Genomic DNA, 21,126 nt, shown 5'->3' with positions numbered 1-21,126 from the left:
AATACAGGAATATTTGAAAAAACAAGGGACAAATGTGGTAACTAAATTCTTGTCTACAACTTTATTATTTGATTGTCTTCTGTGTTTTGGGTTTGTTTGTTTGTTTTTTTTTTACAATTTTGGTTTGTTTTGTTTTTTTTCCTGACTCCCATTCTTCTGTCCTAGTGTCTCAAATAAATCACAGATCAATTGACTTTAATCCTTCGTCTGCTCTGAATCGTGCACTTTTCTGTCTGAAAAAGAAAAATGCATGCAACGAAGGCTTGTCTCATGTTGTATCTTCAGGAGCGCACCACTCCTCCACCTCCTCTTCCTGCTTGCCGGAGGCGGTGCGCTCCTGAAGATTGTAAGTTCAGTCTGAGCTGCATCTGCAGTGGCCACTCTTACCTCGCCTGGTTGATAAAGCTTCACGCGAAACGTGCGTCCCTAGGCTCGGTGTGAATCCCCATCCAACGCTGGGTACCGGTATACATGCGATGTTCATTTGATTTTTTTATTTATGTGCTGCAAATCTCTTTTCGGTCCACTGTGTTATGCATGGCACTTTATATGGGATAACGTGCAATAGTATTTTAACCCCTGCAATTGTGGTAGTGTTTTTTTGCATTGCACATGACACTTTATTCCTGTAATTTAATGTGGATTTGTATCCGTTTGCAGCAATAATGTGATAGAATTTTAATCATGTATTGAATACCTGGATTGAATACCTGGATAACCTTCTTTGACCCCTGCTTTCATACGCATTTTATGAGTGTCAGAATATGGATGGCATTTGCCACTTAATAAAGCATTTATTGTTATCCCTTAAACCCCAATTTTTCGTTTTTTGCTCATTAGTCACATAGATGTAGCGAGAATTTGTGTTAGGCTTCTTTCACACGGGCATGTAAAACACACATTTTGCATGGTGTGTGTGTGTGTGTGTGTGTGTGTGTGTGTGTGTTCAGCATGTGCTACCCGTGTAACATCCACATAGCACACAGAGATCAGGAACTGCTATACTCGCCTGTCCCTGGCTCTGCTGTCTCCATCACGGCTGTCTCCGGCGCTGCTACTGCTTTTGGGTCCATGATGCAGTGAATATGCATGAGCATAATGAGTGGACCCAGAAGCAAGTGACAACAGCACCGAAGACAGCAGCGCTGGAGACAGGTGAGTATAGAAAATTATTTTATTTCAACGACACGTGTTTTCTCCGGTACGTGTCAGACTGATGTCAAGTGGATCACATCAGTTTGCGGGCCGTGTGACGTCAGTGCTGCCAGAGAAAACCGGACATGTCGCCGTGCATGCGAAAACACAGACATGTGCGGACACCCATTGATTTCAATGGGTTTACATGTGTCCATGTCTCCGGTACGTGTGAAAACAGACGTCACATGTACCGGAAACGCGGACGTGTGAAAGAGGCCTTACAGAATCCAGCTCCAAAGGAGGTCGAAAGGTTATCAAAGCTTTCTTTGTCGCTCCATTGGGAGACCCAGACAATTGGGTGTATAGCTTCTGCCTCCGGAGGCCACACAAAGTATTACACTTAAAAGTGTAAAGCCTCTCCCCTTCTGCCTATACACCCCCCCGTGCATCACGGGCTCCTCAGTTTTTATGCTTTGTGCGAAGGAGGCACACATGCACGCATAGCTCCACAATTTAGTCAGCAGCAGCTGCTGACTATATCGGATGGAAGAAAAGAGGGCCCATAACAGGGCCCCCAGCATGCTCCCTTCTCACCCCACTCTGGTCGGCGGTGCTGTTAAGATTGAGGTACCCATTGCGGGTACATAGGCAGGAGCCACATGCCGTTTTCCTTCCCCATCCCTTAAGGGCTCTGGGTGAAGTGGGATCCTAATCGGTCTCCAGGCACTGGGACCGTGCTCCCTCCACAGCCCCTGGGGAATCTGCTGGACAGGAGCTGGGTATCGTCAGGGACAAGGCCCTGCTACTGTGAGGTACTCTGTGTCCCCTTGGGGACAGCGCATGGAGCGCTTGTGTCATACACGCTGCAGCACTGCTGGGTGTGTTAGTGCGCCGGGACTACCGCGCTGACCGCGCTTGTTTGCCGGCCGCGCTTATAACTTTAGTCCCCGGCTTCTGCGGCCTAGTACCGCATATTCCCGCCCCCGGGCCTGCCAGTCAGGGGAAGGGAGGGACGCTGCACTGGACGTCAGCGCTGAGGGCTGGAGCATACTTTGTATCCTCCTCCCCCCTCACTGAGCACCGTGGGGCACCAGATTCCCGCACTTTCTAGGGCACGCCCACGGCCCACTCCTCCTCACAGAACGCCGGCAGCCATTCCTGTCAGCACTTCTGAAGCTGGAGAGGAGAGACAACACGGCTCTGGGAGGCCCAGGCAGGGAATCTGGTGGTCACACAACCGCTTTGGGCGGTCGGTAAGCCGCACCTGTTTCTAGGTGCTGGCCCCCCTGGGTGCCGAAGTGTATATATATATATGCTTATATGCTATACAGTTACTCTGTACGGTCGCACTGTTGGTTTTTGGCTATATACCCTCCCGGATTGTACTCAGAAGAGACAACAGCATGTCGTCCGCAAAAAGCAAGGGTGCCAAAGCACAGGCTTACTTTGCAACCTGTACCTCATGTGCGGCTATACTACCGGCAGGTTCCACCTACCCTCATTGTGTGCAATGCTCGGCCCCTGTGGCACTTACTCAGCCGGAGCCTCTGCCACTGGTGGCCCAAGTGGAACCACCTGCTACCACTGTCCAGGTGACAGGGACGGAGTTTGCAGTATTCGCTGACAAACTTTCTGAGACTGTGGATAAATGGTCTGCTAAGATACTAGAAGCCTTGCAGTCCAGGCCGGTGACACAGGCCCCGGGCACTGTTGAATCATTGACCCCAGGCCCGCCTCGGTTGGAGCAGCAAAGTGCTCCTGGGGTGACTCATAGGTCCCAAGGTGAGGTCTCTGACACGGCCCGCAGTCCCAGACCGCCTAAGCGGGCTCGCTGGGAGCTTCCCTCGACTTCATCACACTGCTCAGGGTCTCAGCAGGAGGACTCTCTAGAGGATGAAGCGGAGGTGGCAGATCAGGATTCTGATCCTGAATCCGCTCTCAACCTAGATACACCAGAAGGAGACGCCATAGTGAATGACCTTATAGCGTCCATCAATCAGGTGTTGGATCTTTCTCCCCCAGCTCCTCCAATTGAGGAGTCAGCTTCTCAGCAGGAGAAATTCCGTTTTAGGTTTCCCAAGTGTACAATGAGTACGTTTCTGGATCACTCCGACTTCAGAGAGGCAGTCCAGAAACACCGAGCTTGTCCAGATAAGCGCTTTTCTAAGCGCCTTAAGGACACACGTTATTCCTTCCCCCTGACGTTGTCAAGGGTTGGGCTCAGTGTCCCAAGGTGGATCCTCCAGTCTCCAGACTGGCGGCTAGATCCATAGTTGCAGTGGAAGATGGGGCTTCACTCAAAGATGCCACTGACAGACAGATGGAGCTCTGGTTGAAATCCATCTATGAGGCTATCGGCGCGTCCTTTGCTCCGGCATTCGCAGCCGTATGGGCACTCCAAGCTATCTCAGCTTGTCACTCGCAGATTAATGCAGTCACACGTGCCTCTGCTCCGCAGGTGGTGTCCTTAACCTCTCAGGCGTCGGCGTTTGCGTCCTACGCCATTAATGCTGTCCTGGACTCTGCGAGCCGTACGGCGGTAGCATCCGCCAATTCGGTGGCAGTCCGCAGGGCCATGTGGCTACGTGAATGGAAGGCAGACTCTGCCTCCAAAAAGTTCTTAACCGGTTTGCCATTTTCTGGCGACCGCCTGTTTGGTGAGCGATTGGATGAAATCATTAAACAATCCAAGGGAAAGGACTCATCCTTACCCCAGTCCAAACCAAATAGACCTCAACAACGGAAGGTACAATCGAGGTTTCGGTCCTTTCGGCCCGCGGGCAGGTCTCAATTCTCCTCGTCCAACAGGCCACAGAAGGGTCAGACGAACTCCGATTCATGGCGGTCTAAGTCACGTCCTAAAAAGACCGCCGGAGGAACCGCTCCCAAAGCGGCCTCCTCATGACTTTCGGCCTCTTCACACCGCATCCTCGGTCGATGGCAGGCTCTCCCGCTTTTGCGACGCCTGGCTGCCACAGGTACAAGACCGTTGGGTGAGAGACATTCTGTCTCACGGTTACAGGATAGAGTTCAGCTCTCGTCCTCTGACTCGATTCTTCAGAACATCTCCGCCCCCCGAGCGAGCCGATGCTCTTCTTCAGGCGGTGTGCACTCTGAAGGCAGAAGGAGTGGTGATCCCTGTTCCTCTTCAGCAACAGAGTCACGGTTTTTACTCCAACTTGTTTGTGGTGCCAAAAAAGGACGGATCTTTCCGTCCTGTTCTGGACCTAAAACTGCTCAACAAACACGTAAAAACCAGGCGGTTCCGGATGGAATCGCTCCGCTCCGTCATCGCCTCAATGTCCCAAGGAGATTTCCTAGCATCAATCGACATCAAAGATGCTTATCTCCACGTACCGATTGCACCAGAGCATCAGCGCTTCCTGCGTTTCGCCATAGGGGACGAACACCTTCAGTTCGTGGCACTGCCTTTCGGCCTGGCGACAGCACCACGGGTCTTCACCAAGGTCATGGCAACAGTGGTAGCAGTCCTACACTCTCAGGGACTCTCGGTGATCCCTTACTTAGACGATCTGCTTGTCAAGGCACCCTCTCGAGTGGCATGCCAACACAGCCTGGACATTGCTCTGGAGACTCTCCAGAGATTCGGGTGGATCATCAATTTCCCAAAGTCAAATCTGACACCGGCCCAATCACTGACATATCTCGGCATGGAGTTTCATACTCTCTCAGCGATAGTGAAGCTTCCGCTGGACAAACAGCGTTCACTACAGACAGGGGTGCAATCTCTCCTTCAAGGCCAGTCACACCCCTTGAGGCGCCTCATGCACTTCCTAGGGAAGATGGTGGCAGCAATGGAGGCAGTTCCTTTTGCGCAGTTTCATCTGCGTCCACTTCAATGGGACATTCTCCGCAAGTGGGACAGGAAGTCGACGTCCCTCGACAGGAACGTCTCCCTTTCTCAGGCAGCCAAAGCCTCCCTTCGGTGGTGGCTTCTTCCCACTTCATTGTCGAAGGGGAAATCCTTCCTACCCCCATCCTGGGCGGTGGTCACGACGGACGCGAGTCTGTCAGGGTGGGGAGCGGTCTTTCTCCACCACAGAGCCCAGGGTACCTGGACTCAGCCAGAGTCCTCCCTTCAGATCAATGTTCTGGAGATAAGGGCAGTGTATCTTGCCCTAAAGGCGTTCCAGCCGTGGCTGGAAGGCAAGCAGATCCGAATTCAGTCGGACAACTCCACAGCGGTGGCATACATCAACCACCAAGGCGGAACACGCAGTCGGCAAGCCTTCCAGGAAGTCCGGCGGATTCTGCTGTGGGTGGAAGCCACAGCATCCACCATATCCGCAGTTCACATCCCGGGCGTAGAAAACTGGGAAGCAGACTTTCTCAGTCGCCAGGGCATGGACGCAGGGGAATGGTCCCTTCACCCGGACGTGTTTCAAGAGATCTGTTGCCGCTGGGGGATGCCGGACGTCGACCTAATGGCGTCCCGGCACAACCACAAGGTCCCGGCATTCATGGCACGGTCTCAAGATCACAGAGCTCTGGCGGCAGACGCATTAGTTCAGGATTGGTCACAGTTTCAACTGCCTTATGTGTTTCCTCCTCTGGCACTGTTGCCCAGAGTGTTACGCAAGATCAGGTCCGACTGCCGCCGCGCCATCCTCGTCGCTCCAGACTGGCCGAGGAGGTCGTGGTACCCGGATCTGTGGCATCTCACGGTGGGCCAACCGTGGGCACTACCAGACCGACCAGACTTGCTGTCTCAAGGGCCGTTTTTCCATCTGAATTCTGCGGCCCTCAACCTGATTGTGTGGCCATTGAGTCCTGGATCCTAGCGTCTTCAGAGTTATATCAAGAGGTCATTGCCACTATGAGACAGGCCAGGAAACCAGCCAAGATCTACCACAGGACGTGGAGGATATTCTTATCCTGGTGCTCTGATCAGGGTTTTACTCCCTGGCCATTTGCCTTGCCCACTTTTCTTTCCTTCCTTCAATCCGGATTGGAAAAGGGTTTGTCGCTCGGCTCCCTTAAGGGACAAGTCTCAGCGCTCTGTGTTTTTTCAGAAGCGCCTAGCCAGACTTCCAAAGGTACGCACGTTCCTGCAGGGGGTTTGTCACATAGTCCCTCCTTACAAGCGTCCGTTAGAACCCTGGGATCTGAACAGGGTGCTGATGGCTCTTCAGAAACCACCCTTCGAGCCAATGAAGGATATTTCTCTTTCACGTCTTTCGCAGAAAGTGGTCTTCTTAGTAGCAGTCACATCACTTCGGAGAGTGTCTGAGCTAGCAGCGCTGTCATGCAAAGCTCCTTTCCTGGTGTTTCACCAGGACAAGGTGGTTCTGCGTCCGGTTCCGGAATTTCTCCCTAAGGTGGTATCCCCCTTTCATCTCAATCAGGATATCTCCTTACCTTCTTTTTGTCCACATCCAGTTCACCAATGTGAAAAGGATTTGCACTTGTTAGATCTGGTGAGAGCACTCAGACTCTACATTTCTCGTACGGCGCCCCTGCGCCGCTCGGATGCACTCTTTGTCCTTGTCGCTGGCCAGCGTAAAGGGTCACAGGCTTCCAAATCAACCCTGGCTCGGTGGATCAAGGAACCAATTCTCGAAGCCTACCGTTCTTCTGGGCTTCCGGTTCCCTCAGGGCTGAAGGCCCATTCTACCAGAGCCGTGGGTGCGTCCTGGGCTTTGCGGCACCAGGCTACGGCTCAGCAGGTGTGTCAGGCGGCTACCTGGTCGAGCCTGCACACTTTCACGAAACACTATCAGGTGCATACCTATGCCTCGGCAGATGCCAGCCTAGGTAGGCGAGTCCTTCAGGCGGCGGTTGCCCACCTGTAGGAAGGGGCCGTTTTACGGCTCTCTTACGAGGTATTATTTTACCCACCCAGGGACTGCTTTTGGACGTCCCAATTGTCTGGGTCTCCCAATGGAGCGACAAAGAAGAAGGGAATTTTGTTTACTTACCGTAAATTCCTTTTCGTCTAGCTCCAATTGGGAGACCCAGCACCCGTACCCCTGTTCCCTTCGGGCTGTTGTTCTTTGTGTACACATGTTGTTCATGTTGAATGGTTTTCAGTTTTCCGAACTTCCTTCGGATTGAATTTACTTTAGACCAATTTATAAGTTTCCTCCTTCCTGCTTTTGCACCAAAACTGAGGAGCCCGTGAGGCACGGGGGGTGTATAGGCAGAAGGGGAGGGGCTTTACACTTTTAAGTGTAATACTTTGTGTGGCCTCCGGAGGCAGAAGCTATACACCCAATTGTCTGGGTCTCCCAATGGAGCTAGAAGAAAAGGAATTTACGGTAAGTAAACAAAATTCCCTTCTTTTCATTTTCTTTTTTTTTTTTTTTTTTTATCACTATCACATGACAGGGCATTATCCATTTAGTGGGGGAAAAAACATGGAAAAAGCTCAGCCCTGAAAAAGCACCTATAAATAAATAAATAAATAAATATATATATATATATATATATTGTTTTTCTTTTTTTTTCTCTCAGTGGCAAATGTTAACACAAAACTGGTGGATAAAGTCAGTCGATTTCAGAAGTTACCGCCCGTAAGTACAAATTCACCGTTCCTTTGTTTCCTGCTGTCTGCAATCTAATATATAAAGCTGTGTGTGTGTGTGTGTGTGTGTGTGTGTGTGTGTGTGTGTGTGTCTATGTCTCTGCTAAAGGAATCCACGCCGTCGCATTTACAATCACAAAATTTTGCAGAGACTTCTCATGTGACCCAGGGAGCGTTGTAGACTGTTTTGATGGGAAAATTTAACCCCGCGCTTTACAGTTACTCTCCAAAAAAATCTGCCTCCATTAAAGTCAATGGAGCTGTGAGCTATTAGGTTATTAATAGCAGCTGTGAGTGATTGCTATAGCACCAAAATAAACTGTTAGTATAAGAAGCTTATGTGTGAGGTAATAAGATGTCGGTGGGGAGACGGATAGAGACAGAGACAGACAGGGAAAGAGACAGAGAAAGAGAGACAGACAGTCAAAAGGCCACGTCTCGCTAAGCGACATCGCTGCTGAGTCACGGTTTTTGTGATGTAACAACGATCTTGCTTGCGATGTCACTGTGTCACATTCAGCAACGACCTGGCCCCTGCTGTGAGGTCGCCGGTGGTTGCTGAATGTCCTGGACCATTTTTTGGTCGTTGCTCTCCCGCTGTGAAGCAGACATCGCTGTGTTTGAGAGCGAGAGAGCAATGATCTGAATGTGCAGGGAGCCGGCTTCTGCGGACACTGGTAATAATAATTTAATTTTATTCATTTATATAGCGCTATTAATTCCACAGCGCTTTACATACATTGGCATTACTGTCCCCATTGGGGCTCACAATCTGAAGTCCCTATCAGTATGTCTTTGGAGTGTGGGAGGAAACCGGAGAACCCGGAGGAAACGCACGCAAACACGGGGAGAACATACAAACTCCTTGCAGATGGTGTCATTGGTGGGATTTGAACCCAGGACCCCAGCGTTGCAAGACTGCAGTGCTAACCACTGAGCCACCGTGCTGCCCCCTGCCGCTCTGCTTGGTTACCAGCGTCCGCAGCTTTTAGCAGCCGGCTCCCTGCTCCCTGCACATGTAGCCAAGGTACACATCGGGTAACTATAAGCAAAGCGCTTTGCTTAGTAACCCGATGTGTACCATGGTTACGAAGAGTCGTTACACGGGTCGCTGGTGGCTGATCTCTGATCGCTGTGGAGATCTGCCTGTTTGACAGCTCGCCAGCGACCATGTAGCGACGCTCCAGCGATCCCTGCCAGGTCAGATCGCTGGTGGGATCGCTGGAGTGTCGCTTAGTGTGACGGTACCTAAAGAGACAGACGGTCAAAGAGACAGACGGTCAAAGAGACAGACGGTCAAAGAGACAGACGGTCAAAGAGACAGACGGTCAAGGAGACAGACGGTCAAGGAGACAGACGGTCAAGGAGACAGAAGGTCAAGGAGACAGAAGGTCAAGGAGACAGACGGTCAAGGAGACAGACGGTCAAGGAGACAGACGGTCAAGGAGACAGACGGTCAAGGAGACAGACGGTCAAGGAGACAGACGGTCAAGGAGACAGACGGTCAAGGAGACAGACGGTCAAGGAGACAGACGGTCAGACACATACAGGGAATGAGATAGAGACAAGTAAATTGACAGATGGGGGGGGGGGAGGAAGGGACGGACGGGGGAAAGAGACAGTTAGGTACTACAGCTAGTAAACCAATAAAACATGAACAGTTTTAATAGCTGAACACAATTAGTGGTTTCTCCAAATTCTAAATGCTAAAGCCGGACGGTGCATCTGATCTGCCTAAGGCAATAGCTAATTGTTGCAAGATCTGGTTTCACAGTCGTATGGCATTGGCCAGCAATAGGTGGGCCGAACATCAACCTTGCTGCTGCCGCACTGTGGGCCATAGCTTTGAATTGATACCGAATTTTCTGAGTTATTCAACCCTCTGCATAAAATCCCCCATAAGAGCACAGGTTTTTTAAATCGGGTGTTGTCACACATGATGCAACTAATCAAAAGCTTCACTAGCTGCATCAGGTGTACTTCAGATAAATCACATCAAATACCTGGACTGGCTAGGGGCTTGTTCACTGCGATGTTTGATTGCATGTTAGAAATCTAGCTAATGGGCTATTTCCATAGACTGGCTGGCAGCAATTGCCAATCATTGTTCTGTTTACACAGGCAGACGAATGGAAACCATGCCCGGCAGCGCAAGTCCTGTTTACACCACACAATTTACTGCCGAGAACGATGATTTTTTTTTTTCTTTTTTTTTCATGCTGCCCTAGGGCTCATTCACACATCAGTTTTTCACAACGAATGCTATCTGTTTTTTCACAGATCACACTTGTACCTATGAAATTCAATGTTTTTTTTTCCTTTTAAACTCCGATGAGTCATTTATGAAACTTGGTCTATTTTTCACCCTTCCTTAAACGGCAACATCGTGAAATGAGCATTTTTAACTACTCGTTCACGATTATTTTGCTCCGTAAGTCAAGAAAGTGATTCAATAAAGTTAAAGTAGATAATTGCTTTACCCAAACAAGAAAATGAAACCAATTGATGATAAAGGTGTTAAATGTTCCTAAAGATTCAGATTTAAGTGGAGTTAACAAATTCAAAGTTGAAGGAACATGGGGTACACTACCCAGACAAGGATGAGGATGCTGTGACCGTCTGCCACTAGATTCCTGAGCAGGCACAAAATCCTCTAGTGTCTGCAAAAGAAACTCGGGGATGCTGCTCAGTGATGCGTGATGAGAACTTGTGGATGACGCCCACAGTGAAGCATGGCAGGTGCTCGCGGATGACGCTCACAGTGAAGTGTGGTAGCGGCTCGGGAATGGCGCCCACAGTGAGGCATGGTGGCAGCACAGGGATGCTGTCCACAGTGAAGTGTGACAAGAACTTGGGGCTGACGCCCACAGTGAAGCATGGCGGGGGCTTGGGGATGACACTCACAGTGAAGTGTGGTGGCGTCTCAGGAATAGCGTCCACTGTGAAGCATAACAGGGACATGGGGATGATGCCCACAGTGAAACATGATGGCAACTCTGGGATGACACCCACAATGAAGCATGGTGGGGACTCGAGAATGACGCCGACAGTGAAGCGTAACGGAAACTCAGGGATGATGCCCACGGTGAATCCTGACTGGGACTCGGATGATGGGATCTTGGGGATGCTCTGGCCTGCTTTGCTTCCATTAGCATTGGAAACCTGCTGCAAGCAGACAGCAAGGCAAATCCTAGGAGAAAAATAAAAACCTTATGATTTTTAATTTATATGTATGTGTGTATATATGTGTATATTTATAAATTTCAGATCGTACGTGAAATTGTAAGAATCTTAATCAGTCACTGCCTGTTTCACATTTTATGTTTGTTCTTCATCGAATGCTTGGCCCAGGTACCAGGGACTGCAATAGTATTTCTGGTATCAGCCATTTTCCAGGTAATTAATGCAGACAAGATTTTTAGGGATATCTTCCAATTTACAAGTGGTAGACTGTGTAAATGATCTGGTGTGTTTTTTTTCCCCCCAATATCTAAGTATGTAATTTCTTCATCGTTCCTTATGGGAGACCCAGACCATGGGTGTATAGCGTCTGCCTCCGGAGGACACACAAAGCACTACACTAAAAGTGTAGCTCCTCCCTCCGAGCATATACACCCCCCGGATGACAAATCCACCCAGTTCAATGCTTTGTGTTCAGGAGGTCACACACACTCATGCATCCTCTGAATTTTGATTTTTGATTTCAAAGATTTGGAAGAAAAGCGCGTCCAATCTGGACTCCCGGCATGTCCCTTCACACCCCACTGTGTCGGCGGTGCTGTTAAGGTTGATTTTACAAGGCTGGAGCCTTCACATGCCGCGCTCCTTCACCATCTCCTGAGGCTCTGGCTTGAAGTGGGAGCCATCACGGTTCTCACTGCTTTGCAGGAGACCGGTCTCCATCCGCAGCCCTTTCAGGATCCTGCCGGACGGAGCGCTCATCCCCCAGGGACCTGGCACCTGCGTCTCACAAGCTAAGTACTGAGACGTTCTTACCACAGAAAGTGGTCTTTCCAGGGGTCCCTTGTACTTTATATATTGGGGAGAGTGTGTTATATGACTGTGGTAACATTTCCGGCCGGTTCTCCAGTTTTCACTGGAGAACCGCGCCGATGGTGCCTGCACGCTGGCCGCATGGAAAAATCTAGGCCCCGGCTTCAGTTGCGGCCTACTTTCGGTTTCACTGCCTCTGCATGTCAGTCATGCAGAGGGACAGTGCGGCTCCGCCCAGCGGCTGCTCAGCACAGGGAACGGACACTCCTCACTGAGGAAAGATTCCCTCCCCTGTATGCCTCATTTGCCCTCCGGATCCCGCTCTCAGAGTAGGCCCCGCCCCCTCTCCTCGCTCCGGCGCCATTTTATCAGCGTTCTCAATGTCTGCATAACCACATTGTGACAACTGGGGGCCTGGGCTGGGGGATCTGGAGGGCACAGAGATGTCTCTATGTTAAACGGTCTGGCAAGCCACAACCTCCGGTTGTGGACCTGCTTATATACACTGTTTATATACTCTGCTGGGGGTCATTCTGGACAGAGCCCCCACTTCTGCAGCATGTCTCACATCAGAGCAAGGCTGCAAGGCTGTTCTTAATATGCACTGCATGTAGACTCGTACTGCCTGTACCGAGCACATAACCACATTGTGATGCTTGCCCTAACATAGTGGTCCCTCAGCCTGGAAGCTCATCAGTGGTCCCCCCAGCTGCTCCGGCTCCGGTGGCTGAACCCCCGGTTTGGGTAGAATCCCTCTCTACAGGGGACAGCTGTCCCGGACACTGCTGAGCATGCATCAGCCCCCTTCTCAGGGCGCTTCTGCTGCTACGGCTCGCTCAGCAAAGCTCACAGAGGATTGTTCATCTGGTCTTAGACCCCGTCCTCCTAAAATGGAGACGCAGGGTCCCCTTTCCTTCCTCGTCCCGCAGCTCTGATTTACGAGCTGACTCGCAGGACGAGGAGGATGCCTTTACTAGGGGCTCGGACGCTACTTCATGTACCCCATTGATCTGTCCGAAGGTGACGCAGATGCTAATGATTTGATTGCATCCATTATATTTGTACTGGACCTCAATCCGCCTGTATCAGGGGAGCATCCCCCTCTGGCAGAAAGGCATCAGTATACCTTTAGAGAACAAGGAGTGTGTTCCTTAACCACTCCAGTTTTTCAGCCCACTGTGACCAAGCCCAGAGCCTGTCCTGACAGACGCTTCCCAAAGCGTGGTTCTGTTGACTGTTTCCCCCTTCCACCAGAGGTGGTCAAGGAGTGGGCTCATTCACCAAGGGTGGACCCTCCGGTGTCTAGACTTTCAGCCCGGACAGTTGTATCAGTGGCTGACGGCACTCTCTAAGGATCCCACTGTCCGCCAGGTTGACCTTCTGGTCAAATCTATATATGAGGCGGCAGGGGCCTCGTTCTCCCCATCTTTTGCAGCAGTGCGGGCTCTCAAAGCCATCTCTGCTTCTCTGGAGGAGATGCATTCCCTCACAGGGACTTTATGCCCGAAATGGTTTCCTTAACTTCCAGGCTCCAGTCTTTTCATCCTATGCCATGTCTGCCATGCTGGAGACTGTCACCGCACTGCGGTGGCCTCGGCTACTTCCCTCGCTATCCGCAGGCTCCTGTGGCTTCGAGAGTGGAAGGCAGATGCTTCTTAAGAAGTTCCTTGCTGGGCTCCCTTTTGCTGGGACCAGTCTATTCGGTGAACAACTGGATGAAATTATTAAGGAAGCTTTTGGCGGGAAGAGTACTTCCATGCCACAAACCCAGGCAACCTGTCCAGGGCAGGAACCAGTCGAGGTTTCGTTCCTTTCGTTCCTCTAACTGGTCGTCCTCTAAGCCCTCGGCCTCGTCCACTAACTCAGCCAAGGTCCGTAAACCAACTGGCGCATGAAGCCGCGTCCTCAGAAGTCCGCAGGAGCTGCTGCCACCAAGGCAGCCTCCTCTTGATTATCTGGCCGCGCCAGCAACGTCCTTGGTCGGTGGCAGGCTCTCCCACTTGGGCGACGTGTGGTTTCAACACGTCTTCGATCAGTGGGTGTGGGTTACCATCTCCCACGGCTACAGAATAGAATTCTATCCAGCCCGCCAAACAGATTTTTTCTGTCAACTCCCCCCTGCTCCAAGGCCGCCGCCTTCTCACAGGCCGTGGCATTCTTGCAGGCCAGTGGAGTAATTGTACCAGTTCCCGACTGGGAACGGTTCTGAGATTTTTACTCAAATCTCTTCCTAGTCCCCGAAAAGGACAGTGCCTTCCGACCTGGATCTCAAGCTTCTCAACAAGCATGTTCAGGTGCGGCATTTTTGCATGGAATCTCTGCGATCAGTCAATGACCCAAGGAGATTTCTTAGCATCCATCGACATCAGAGATGTCTATCCGCATGTGCCAATCGCAGTTTCACACCAGCGTTGGCTACGTTTTGTAATCGGAGAGGAACATTTCCAATTCGTGGCTCTCCCCTTCGGGTTAGCCACGGCCCCTCGTGTATTCACCTAGGTCATGGCAGCAGTGGCTGCGGTTCTGCACCTCCAGGGGTTGGCAGTGATTCCTTACCTGGACGACCTTCTAGTCAAGGCTTCATCCAGTGCAGACTGTCAGCGGAGTGTCTCGCTCACTCTCGCCACGCTTGCAAGTCCACTCTGACCTCGACCCAGGAACTTACGTTCCCCAGGGATGCAATTCAAGACTGCTGGCACTTGTGAAGCTACCCTTAGTCAAACAGCAGTCCCTTCATCTGGCGGTTCGCTCTCTGCTGAGGCTCCGCCGTCATTCCATCAGGCACCTCATGCAGGTGCTGGGTCAGATGGTGGCGTCAATGGAAGCGGTTCCCTTTGCCAGTTCCATCTGCGTCCCCTGCAGCTGGACATTCTCCGCTGTTGGGACAAGCGGACCTCTTCCTTGCACAGGCTGGTGGCTCTGTCGCCACAGTCCAGGAGCTCTCTTTAGTGGTGGCTTCGGCCCCTCTCTCCACGCTCCTTTCTGGCCCCGTCCTGGGTGATTCTCACCACGGATGCCAGTCTATCCGGCTGGGGAGCAGTGTTTCTCCACCACCGAGCACAGGGCACTTGGACTCCGTCCGAATCAGCCCTCTCGATCAATGTGCTGGAAATCAGAGCTGTGCTCCTAGCTCTCGTAGCTTTTCTCCACTTGTCGGCGGGCAAGCACATTCGAGTCCAGTCAGACAACGCGACAGCAATTGCCTACATCAATCACCAGGGCGGGACTTGCAGCCGCCTAGCAATGTTGGAAGTTCAACGTATCCTTCAGTGGACGGAGGACTCCAAGTCCGCCAAATCCGCAGTCCACATCCCAGGCGTAGAAAACTGGGAGGCAGATTATCTAGCCGTCAAACCGTGGACAGCGGCGAGTGGGCCCTGCATCCGGCAGTGTTCCGGTCAATCTGTCGCAAGTGGGGCACTCCGGAAGTGGATCTAATGGCATCCCGGCACGACAACAAGGTCCCGGTTTACGTGCCACGATCCTCAGGCCTTGGCGGCAGACGTGCTGGTTCAGGATTGGTCCCAGTTCCGTCTGGCCTACGTGTTTCCCCCTCTAGCTCTCTTGCCCAGAGTCCTGCGCAAGATCAGAATGGAGGGCCGTCGGGTCGTACTCATCGCCCCAGACTGGCCCAGGCGAGCTTGGTTCCCAGACCTGCTCCGTCTGTCCGTAGAGGAGCCGTGGCATCTCCCGGACCGCCCATACCTTCTCTCACAGGGTCCGTTTTCCGCCAGAATTCTGCGGCTCTCTGATTGACGGCGTGGCTCTTGAGCCCTGAATCCTTACGGCTTCAGGCATGCCTTCCGAGGTCATCTCCACTATGACTCAGGCTCGGAAGTCTTCCTCGGCCAGGATTTACCACAGGACTTGGAGAATTTTCCTGTCCTGGTGTCGCTCTTCCGGCCATGCTCCTTGGCCGTTTTCCTTGCCGACCATCCTGTCCTTTCTACAGTCCAGTCTGCAGCTAGGACTGTCCCTCAATTCCCTCAAGGGACAGGTCTCGGCTCTGTCAGTGTTGTTCCAGCGGCGTATCGCCCGACTGGCCCAGGTGCGCACCTTCATGCAGGGCGCATCTCACATCATTCCGCCTTACCGGCGGCCTCTGGATCCCTGGGACCTTAATCTTGTCCTCACGGCCTTACAGAAACCCCCCTTTGAGCCTCTTAGGGAGCTTTCGTTGTTTCGTCTTTCACAGAAAGTGGTCTTTCTGGTGGCCATAACTTCTCTCAGGAGAGTCTCTGATTTGACTGGGCTCTCTTCGGAGTCACCCTTTTTGTTTTTTTCACCAAGACTAGGTGGTTCTCCGTCCGACTCCGGGCTTTCTCCCTAAGGTGGTGTCTCCTTTACACCTTATCCAGGACATTTCATTGTCTTCCCTTTGTTCGGCCCCTGTGCATCGCTTTGAGAAAGCGTTGCATGCTTTAGATTTGGTGCGGACGCTCTGGATCTATGTGTCACGCACCGCTGTTCTTAGGCGGTGCACCTCTCTTTTTGTGCTAACCACGGGTCAGCGCAAGGGTCTCTCGGCTTCTAAACCGACCCTAGCTCGTTGGATTAGGTCGGCCATATCCGATGCCTACCAATGTTCTCAGGTGCCTCCCCCGCCGGGGATTAAGGCGCACTCGACCAGAGCTGTCGGTGCCTCTTAGGTTTTCAGGCACCAGGCTACGGCTCAGCAGGTCTGTCAGGTTGCCACTTGGTCTAGTCTGCACACCTTTTCGAAGCACTACCAAGTGCATGCTCATGCTTCGGCAGATGCGAGCTTGGGCAGACGCATCCTTCGGGCGGCTGTCGCCCATTTGTGAAGTTAGGTTTTGCCTACTTCTCAGTTTCTGTTTATTTCCCACCCATGGACTGATTTGAGACATCCCATGGTCTGAGTCTCCCATAAGGAACGATGAAGAAAAAGAGAATTTTGTTTACTTACCGTAAATTCTTTTTCTTATAGTTCCGACATGGGAGACCCAGCACCCTCCCTGTTGCCTGTTGGCAGTTTTCTTGTTCCGTGTGTTTTTCACCGGCTGTTGTTGTAGACAGAGGTTCCGGTTATTCCGGGTTTTACTCTATCTCTACTTATGGGTGGATGTCCTCCTTCAGCTTTTGCACTAAACTGGGTGGATTTGTCATCCGGGGGGTGTATATTCTCGGAGGGAGGAGCTACACTTTTAGTGTAGTGCTTTGTGTGTCCTCCGGAGGCAGAAGCTATACACCCCATGGTCTGGGTCTCCCATGTCGGAACTATAAGAAAAAGAATTTACGGTAAGTAAACAAAATTCTCTTTTTCCCTGCAGCGCCACTACAGGGCACATTAAGTATCACAGAGAGCACATTAAAAAGGGTTTTTTTAACCCATTTTAGATGAAAATTGGCCACATGATGATCAAGATCTGGAAATTTTTATTTATTTATTTATTTTTTATTTTGTGGAGATATTATCTAGTAATGCATAGATGATTAAACCAAGTGGACATTAGCAGAAATTCTTTTTTGGGGGTGGTTACTTTTTAACTTGTTTGACATTACCCAATCCTAAGCAGGAGCTGTAATTTTCGGGTGGGGTGGGGAACAAAACCCCTCCAAAGAATGTCAAAGTAGGCTATCTTTATATGATATGGTAAGAATTGTGTCTCTAGATAAGTCATAGAGATATAGCTGTGCAGGAGGAGGACAGCAGAGCTACATGTCATTATAAACACTGCTTTGCATCAATCAATTGTGGAATAATGCAGGTATCTGGGATAGATGCAGAGCGTTGTCTGTGACAAGCGCTGATTTGCATATTACAGCTCTCATCACTGCATGACAGTGCCGGGAGATGAGAGCTACAGGGTCCGTTATTCCCTGATACCTGGGATAGATACAGAGAGGTGTTTGTAATGACGCACAGCTCTGCACAGTAATCGCCCACACTAAGCTCTGTGTAACCTGGTTAGACAAGAGTCTGTAACCACTCTCAACTCTGGCTAAGATGAAAGGAGCCTAAACAGAGCATCTCCTCTATTCACTCAGACGTTTCTATCCAAGGTGTATACAAATTGGGTTTCTAACCAGACCATATATTTAAAAGGACTCTGCCAGCCCAGAATGACTTTTCAAACCAAGCACAAGTTATCTCTGCACCGTTGATGTTGCCAAACATTTAAGTGCACCTTCCTACCTTATTGTTTTCCTGCTATCTCCGCCCCCTTTTCTTTGATTGATAGCTTTGGTTTCATAGAGGCAGAGATAGGTGGAAAGTGCACAAATGTTTGGCCACATCAGGGGGGCACCAAATGCCTGTGCTTGGTTTGAACAGTCATTCTGTGCTGACAGGTTAGAAATCCTATTTTTTTACACCTTAGAAACATAAGTTAATAGAGGAGATGCTCTGGTTAGGCTCCTCTCCTCTTAGCCAAGAGTTGAGCGTGGTTACAGACTCTTGTCTAACCAGGTTAGTGTTGGCGACTACTGTGCAGGGATAGGAGAGCAGAGCTGTTTGTTATTACAAACCCCTCTTTATATCTATCCCAGGTATCAGGGCACTCTGCAGCTCTCATCTGCCGGCACTGTCATGTAGAGATATATGAGCTGTAGAATGCAATCAGTGCTTGTCACATACAGCGCTCTGCATCTATCCCAGATACCAACACATTATTCCACAATACCTTTGATCGACGCAGATCAGTGTTTATAATGACACACAGCTCTTCTATTCTCCTCCTGCACAGTTATTAACCAGCAGTTATATCTGTATGACCTGGCTACACACAAATCTTACCATAGTAGAGTTGAGAATGATTACAGACTCTTGTCTAACCAGATTACACAGAGCTTAGTGTGGGTGATTTACTGAGCGTGGGTAGAAGAGCAGAGCTGTGTGCCAATACAAACACCGCAGGTATCGGGGAATAATGCACTCTGCAGCTCTCATCTACCGGCACTGTCATGCAGAGATGAGAGCTGTAATATGCCATGAGGGCTTGTCACATACTTAAAGGGAACCTGTCGCTACATATTTGTCTAAGAAGCCAGATTTCTCTTTTTATAGTGCTTTTAATAGGTTTCTTAATAGGTCCCTGTTAGCTCATTTTACTCTGCTTGATAAAAAGAGGTTATAATACAGCATATGACGCTCTCCAAAAGTCATCTTGGCAGTGTCGAGTGTGTGCCGAGTCGGCCTCCATGCCTCAATTGATGTCTTATTAAAGGTGGGAAGTTTCCACTAGCTGGGAAGTCCATCAAGGCCCAGTGGCCCCGCCCAGATGACTCTTTTTGAGTGGTAACATATTATTTTTTTTTTTTTTTTAATTAATCTCTAAACTCCTTTTGTGCAGCACAATGAAACAGACAATCTTACCAACACCATTTTTTGGACAGGAGGCATCACAAAGCCCTGTCACATCATGGTTTTGGTTTCTTCTGCCAAAATCTAGTGATTGCCTCATTTTAAGTATGCTATTAAAGCACAAGCTATGCTATTATTATTATTTCTTTTTTCTTATGTCACCTTTTAATCTCTTTAATGTTTATCCCATAGACCAATTTAGGCCGATAAATTGCAATGTGAAGCTCCCATTTATATGTGAAAGTCAGAACTTATCCCTCCTGGAAATAATCCCAACCAAAGTAATCAACTCTTCTGGAAGCTGCCCGGAAAGCTTTATATTGTATGGAAACAAGGTGAGACAATGAGGAAGGGTCATTAATACGTATGTTGCCATGTTGCAGGCAGGGATGGTAAGGTTAAGATTTCAACCCCCTTTTTTTAATATTTACTTTACCTCCCCTTCTTCCGTGTGCCATAATTTCTTATTTTTCCGGTGTTATAGCTGTATGAGGGTTTTTTGTTGTTTTTTTTTTTGTGGTTCAAGTTATAGCTTTGAAAGTCACCATACAATGTACTAAAATGCTGTTGCGGCATTTAAAGGGATTGTCCAGGGGAAAACAAGTTCTCTCCTATCCACATATAATTTGTTGATTGGTGTGAGTCCAACCTCTGGGTGGCGAAGCGATTAGCAGGACGGGGAACGTTTATTCTCGTTGTGGAATAGAGTGAGCGGTTGGACAGTCATCGACCACTGCACCATTCATTGCCTATGGGTCTGCCAAAAGTACAAGTCCCTTGTTCTTCTGATTTTTGTTTGGGTTCCCTCAGACAAACACCACCGATCGAAAAGTTATCACCTGTCCGCAGCATAACTTGTTTTCATCTTTTATGGGCTAAAATTGGCAGCTATCAGAGCTGTGAGAGTCAGGTGCTGGCTGTGTAACACAGCTGACACCAAAGTTGTGAGTTAGGTACTGGCTGCCTAACCCAGCCGACACCGGAGCTGTGAGAGTCAGGTGCTTGCTGTATAACACAGCCGACACTGGAGCTGTGAGAGTCAGGTGCTGACTGTATAACACAGCCGACACCGGAGCTGTGAGAGTCAGGTGCTGGCTGTATAACACAGCCGACACCGGAGCAGTGAGAGTCAGGTGCTTGCTGTATAACACAGCCGACACCGGAGCTGTGAGAGTCAGGTGCTGGCTGTATAACACAGCCGACACCGGAGCTGTGAGAGTCAGGTGCTTGCTGTATAACACAGCCGACACCGGAGCTGTGAGAGTCAGGTGCTGGCTGTATAACACGGCCGACACCTGTTCCGTGTATAGTGAGCTCAGCTCCTGCGCTTGCTCCATACACCTTCACTCCACGTCATGAAATCGAAAGGGATTAATGGGGCACCTGTTATAGGTAACATCATTCTGGCAGTATGACTACATCAACTGTGTATGTGATTATTTCTTATTTTAGTGCTTTGTAAAGGTTCCTGAGAAAAACCTGACCTTCTTGGAAGCAACTAAATATTGCACTGAACACGGGGCCACTCTTCCTTCGATTCTGAACCAACATGAGCAAGGTAAGACGTAAGTGCAGTGTAAGGTGTCCGAGACCCAACGCAGGGGCTGACATATCATTAGTGCAACCTGTGGGGCCACACAGGGGCCCAGACGGTTAGGGGGCCAGGACCACCTCAAAAGCATTTTTGATGATTTATTGGACTGAAAATGGCCAATATACTGTTCTTGCACAGGGGCCCATTTCTGTCTGTGTCCACCAGTGACCCAAGAGCTCCAGTACTGCCCAATAATCCAAAACCTCCGATAATCTGGCATCTACCAAGCTTCATAATGTCCGAGCCACGGAGCAGCACTGAATCCGCGATAGCCACCGGAACTAAGTTACGGTCATTCCTTTTAAACCTTTGTACAGCTCAGGTTACTATTATGTTGCTTTTATTTTTTTCTTCTGCAGATTTTATCACATATTTGAGTTCTAGCATGCAAAAAAAATTCTGGATCGGTTTAAGGATTCCCTTACATAGTTACAAGTACAGCTGGCTGGACGGCTCCGAGGTCAGGTACACCAACCTTCATCCGCTGCTACACGGAAGACTGAAGCTGTTTCAGCTTGATGTAAGGACTGGGGT

At 50.0% G+C, this 21,126-nt stretch overlaps 1 protein-coding gene across 1 annotated transcript in view; it reads left to right on the top strand.

The window, feature by feature from the left end:
• Positions 1-21,126, top strand: part of LY75 (lymphocyte antigen 75) — a 153,689-nt gene that overhangs the window by 104,850 nt on the left and 27,713 nt on the right. Inside the window, 6 exon segments of the mRNA XM_075317259.1 lie at positions 1-37; positions 7,612-7,674; positions 10,981-11,077; positions 19,191-19,333; positions 20,451-20,556; positions 20,952-21,112. The exon segment at positions 1-37 is cut by the window's left edge and continues 154 nt beyond it. Coding sequence (XP_075173374.1) covers positions 1-37; positions 7,612-7,674; positions 10,981-11,077; positions 19,191-19,333; positions 20,451-20,556; positions 20,952-21,112 — 607 coding nt within the window.

The sequence above is a fragment of the Anomaloglossus baeobatrachus genome, chromosome 7 (assembly GCF_048569485.1).
Source record: "Anomaloglossus baeobatrachus isolate aAnoBae1 chromosome 7, aAnoBae1.hap1, whole genome shotgun sequence".
Lineage (NCBI taxonomy): Eukaryota > Metazoa > Chordata > Amphibia > Anura > Aromobatidae > Anomaloglossus > Anomaloglossus baeobatrachus.
The sequence above is the reverse complement of the archived record's forward strand: the minus strand, read 5'-3'. Positions and strand labels throughout refer to the sequence as shown.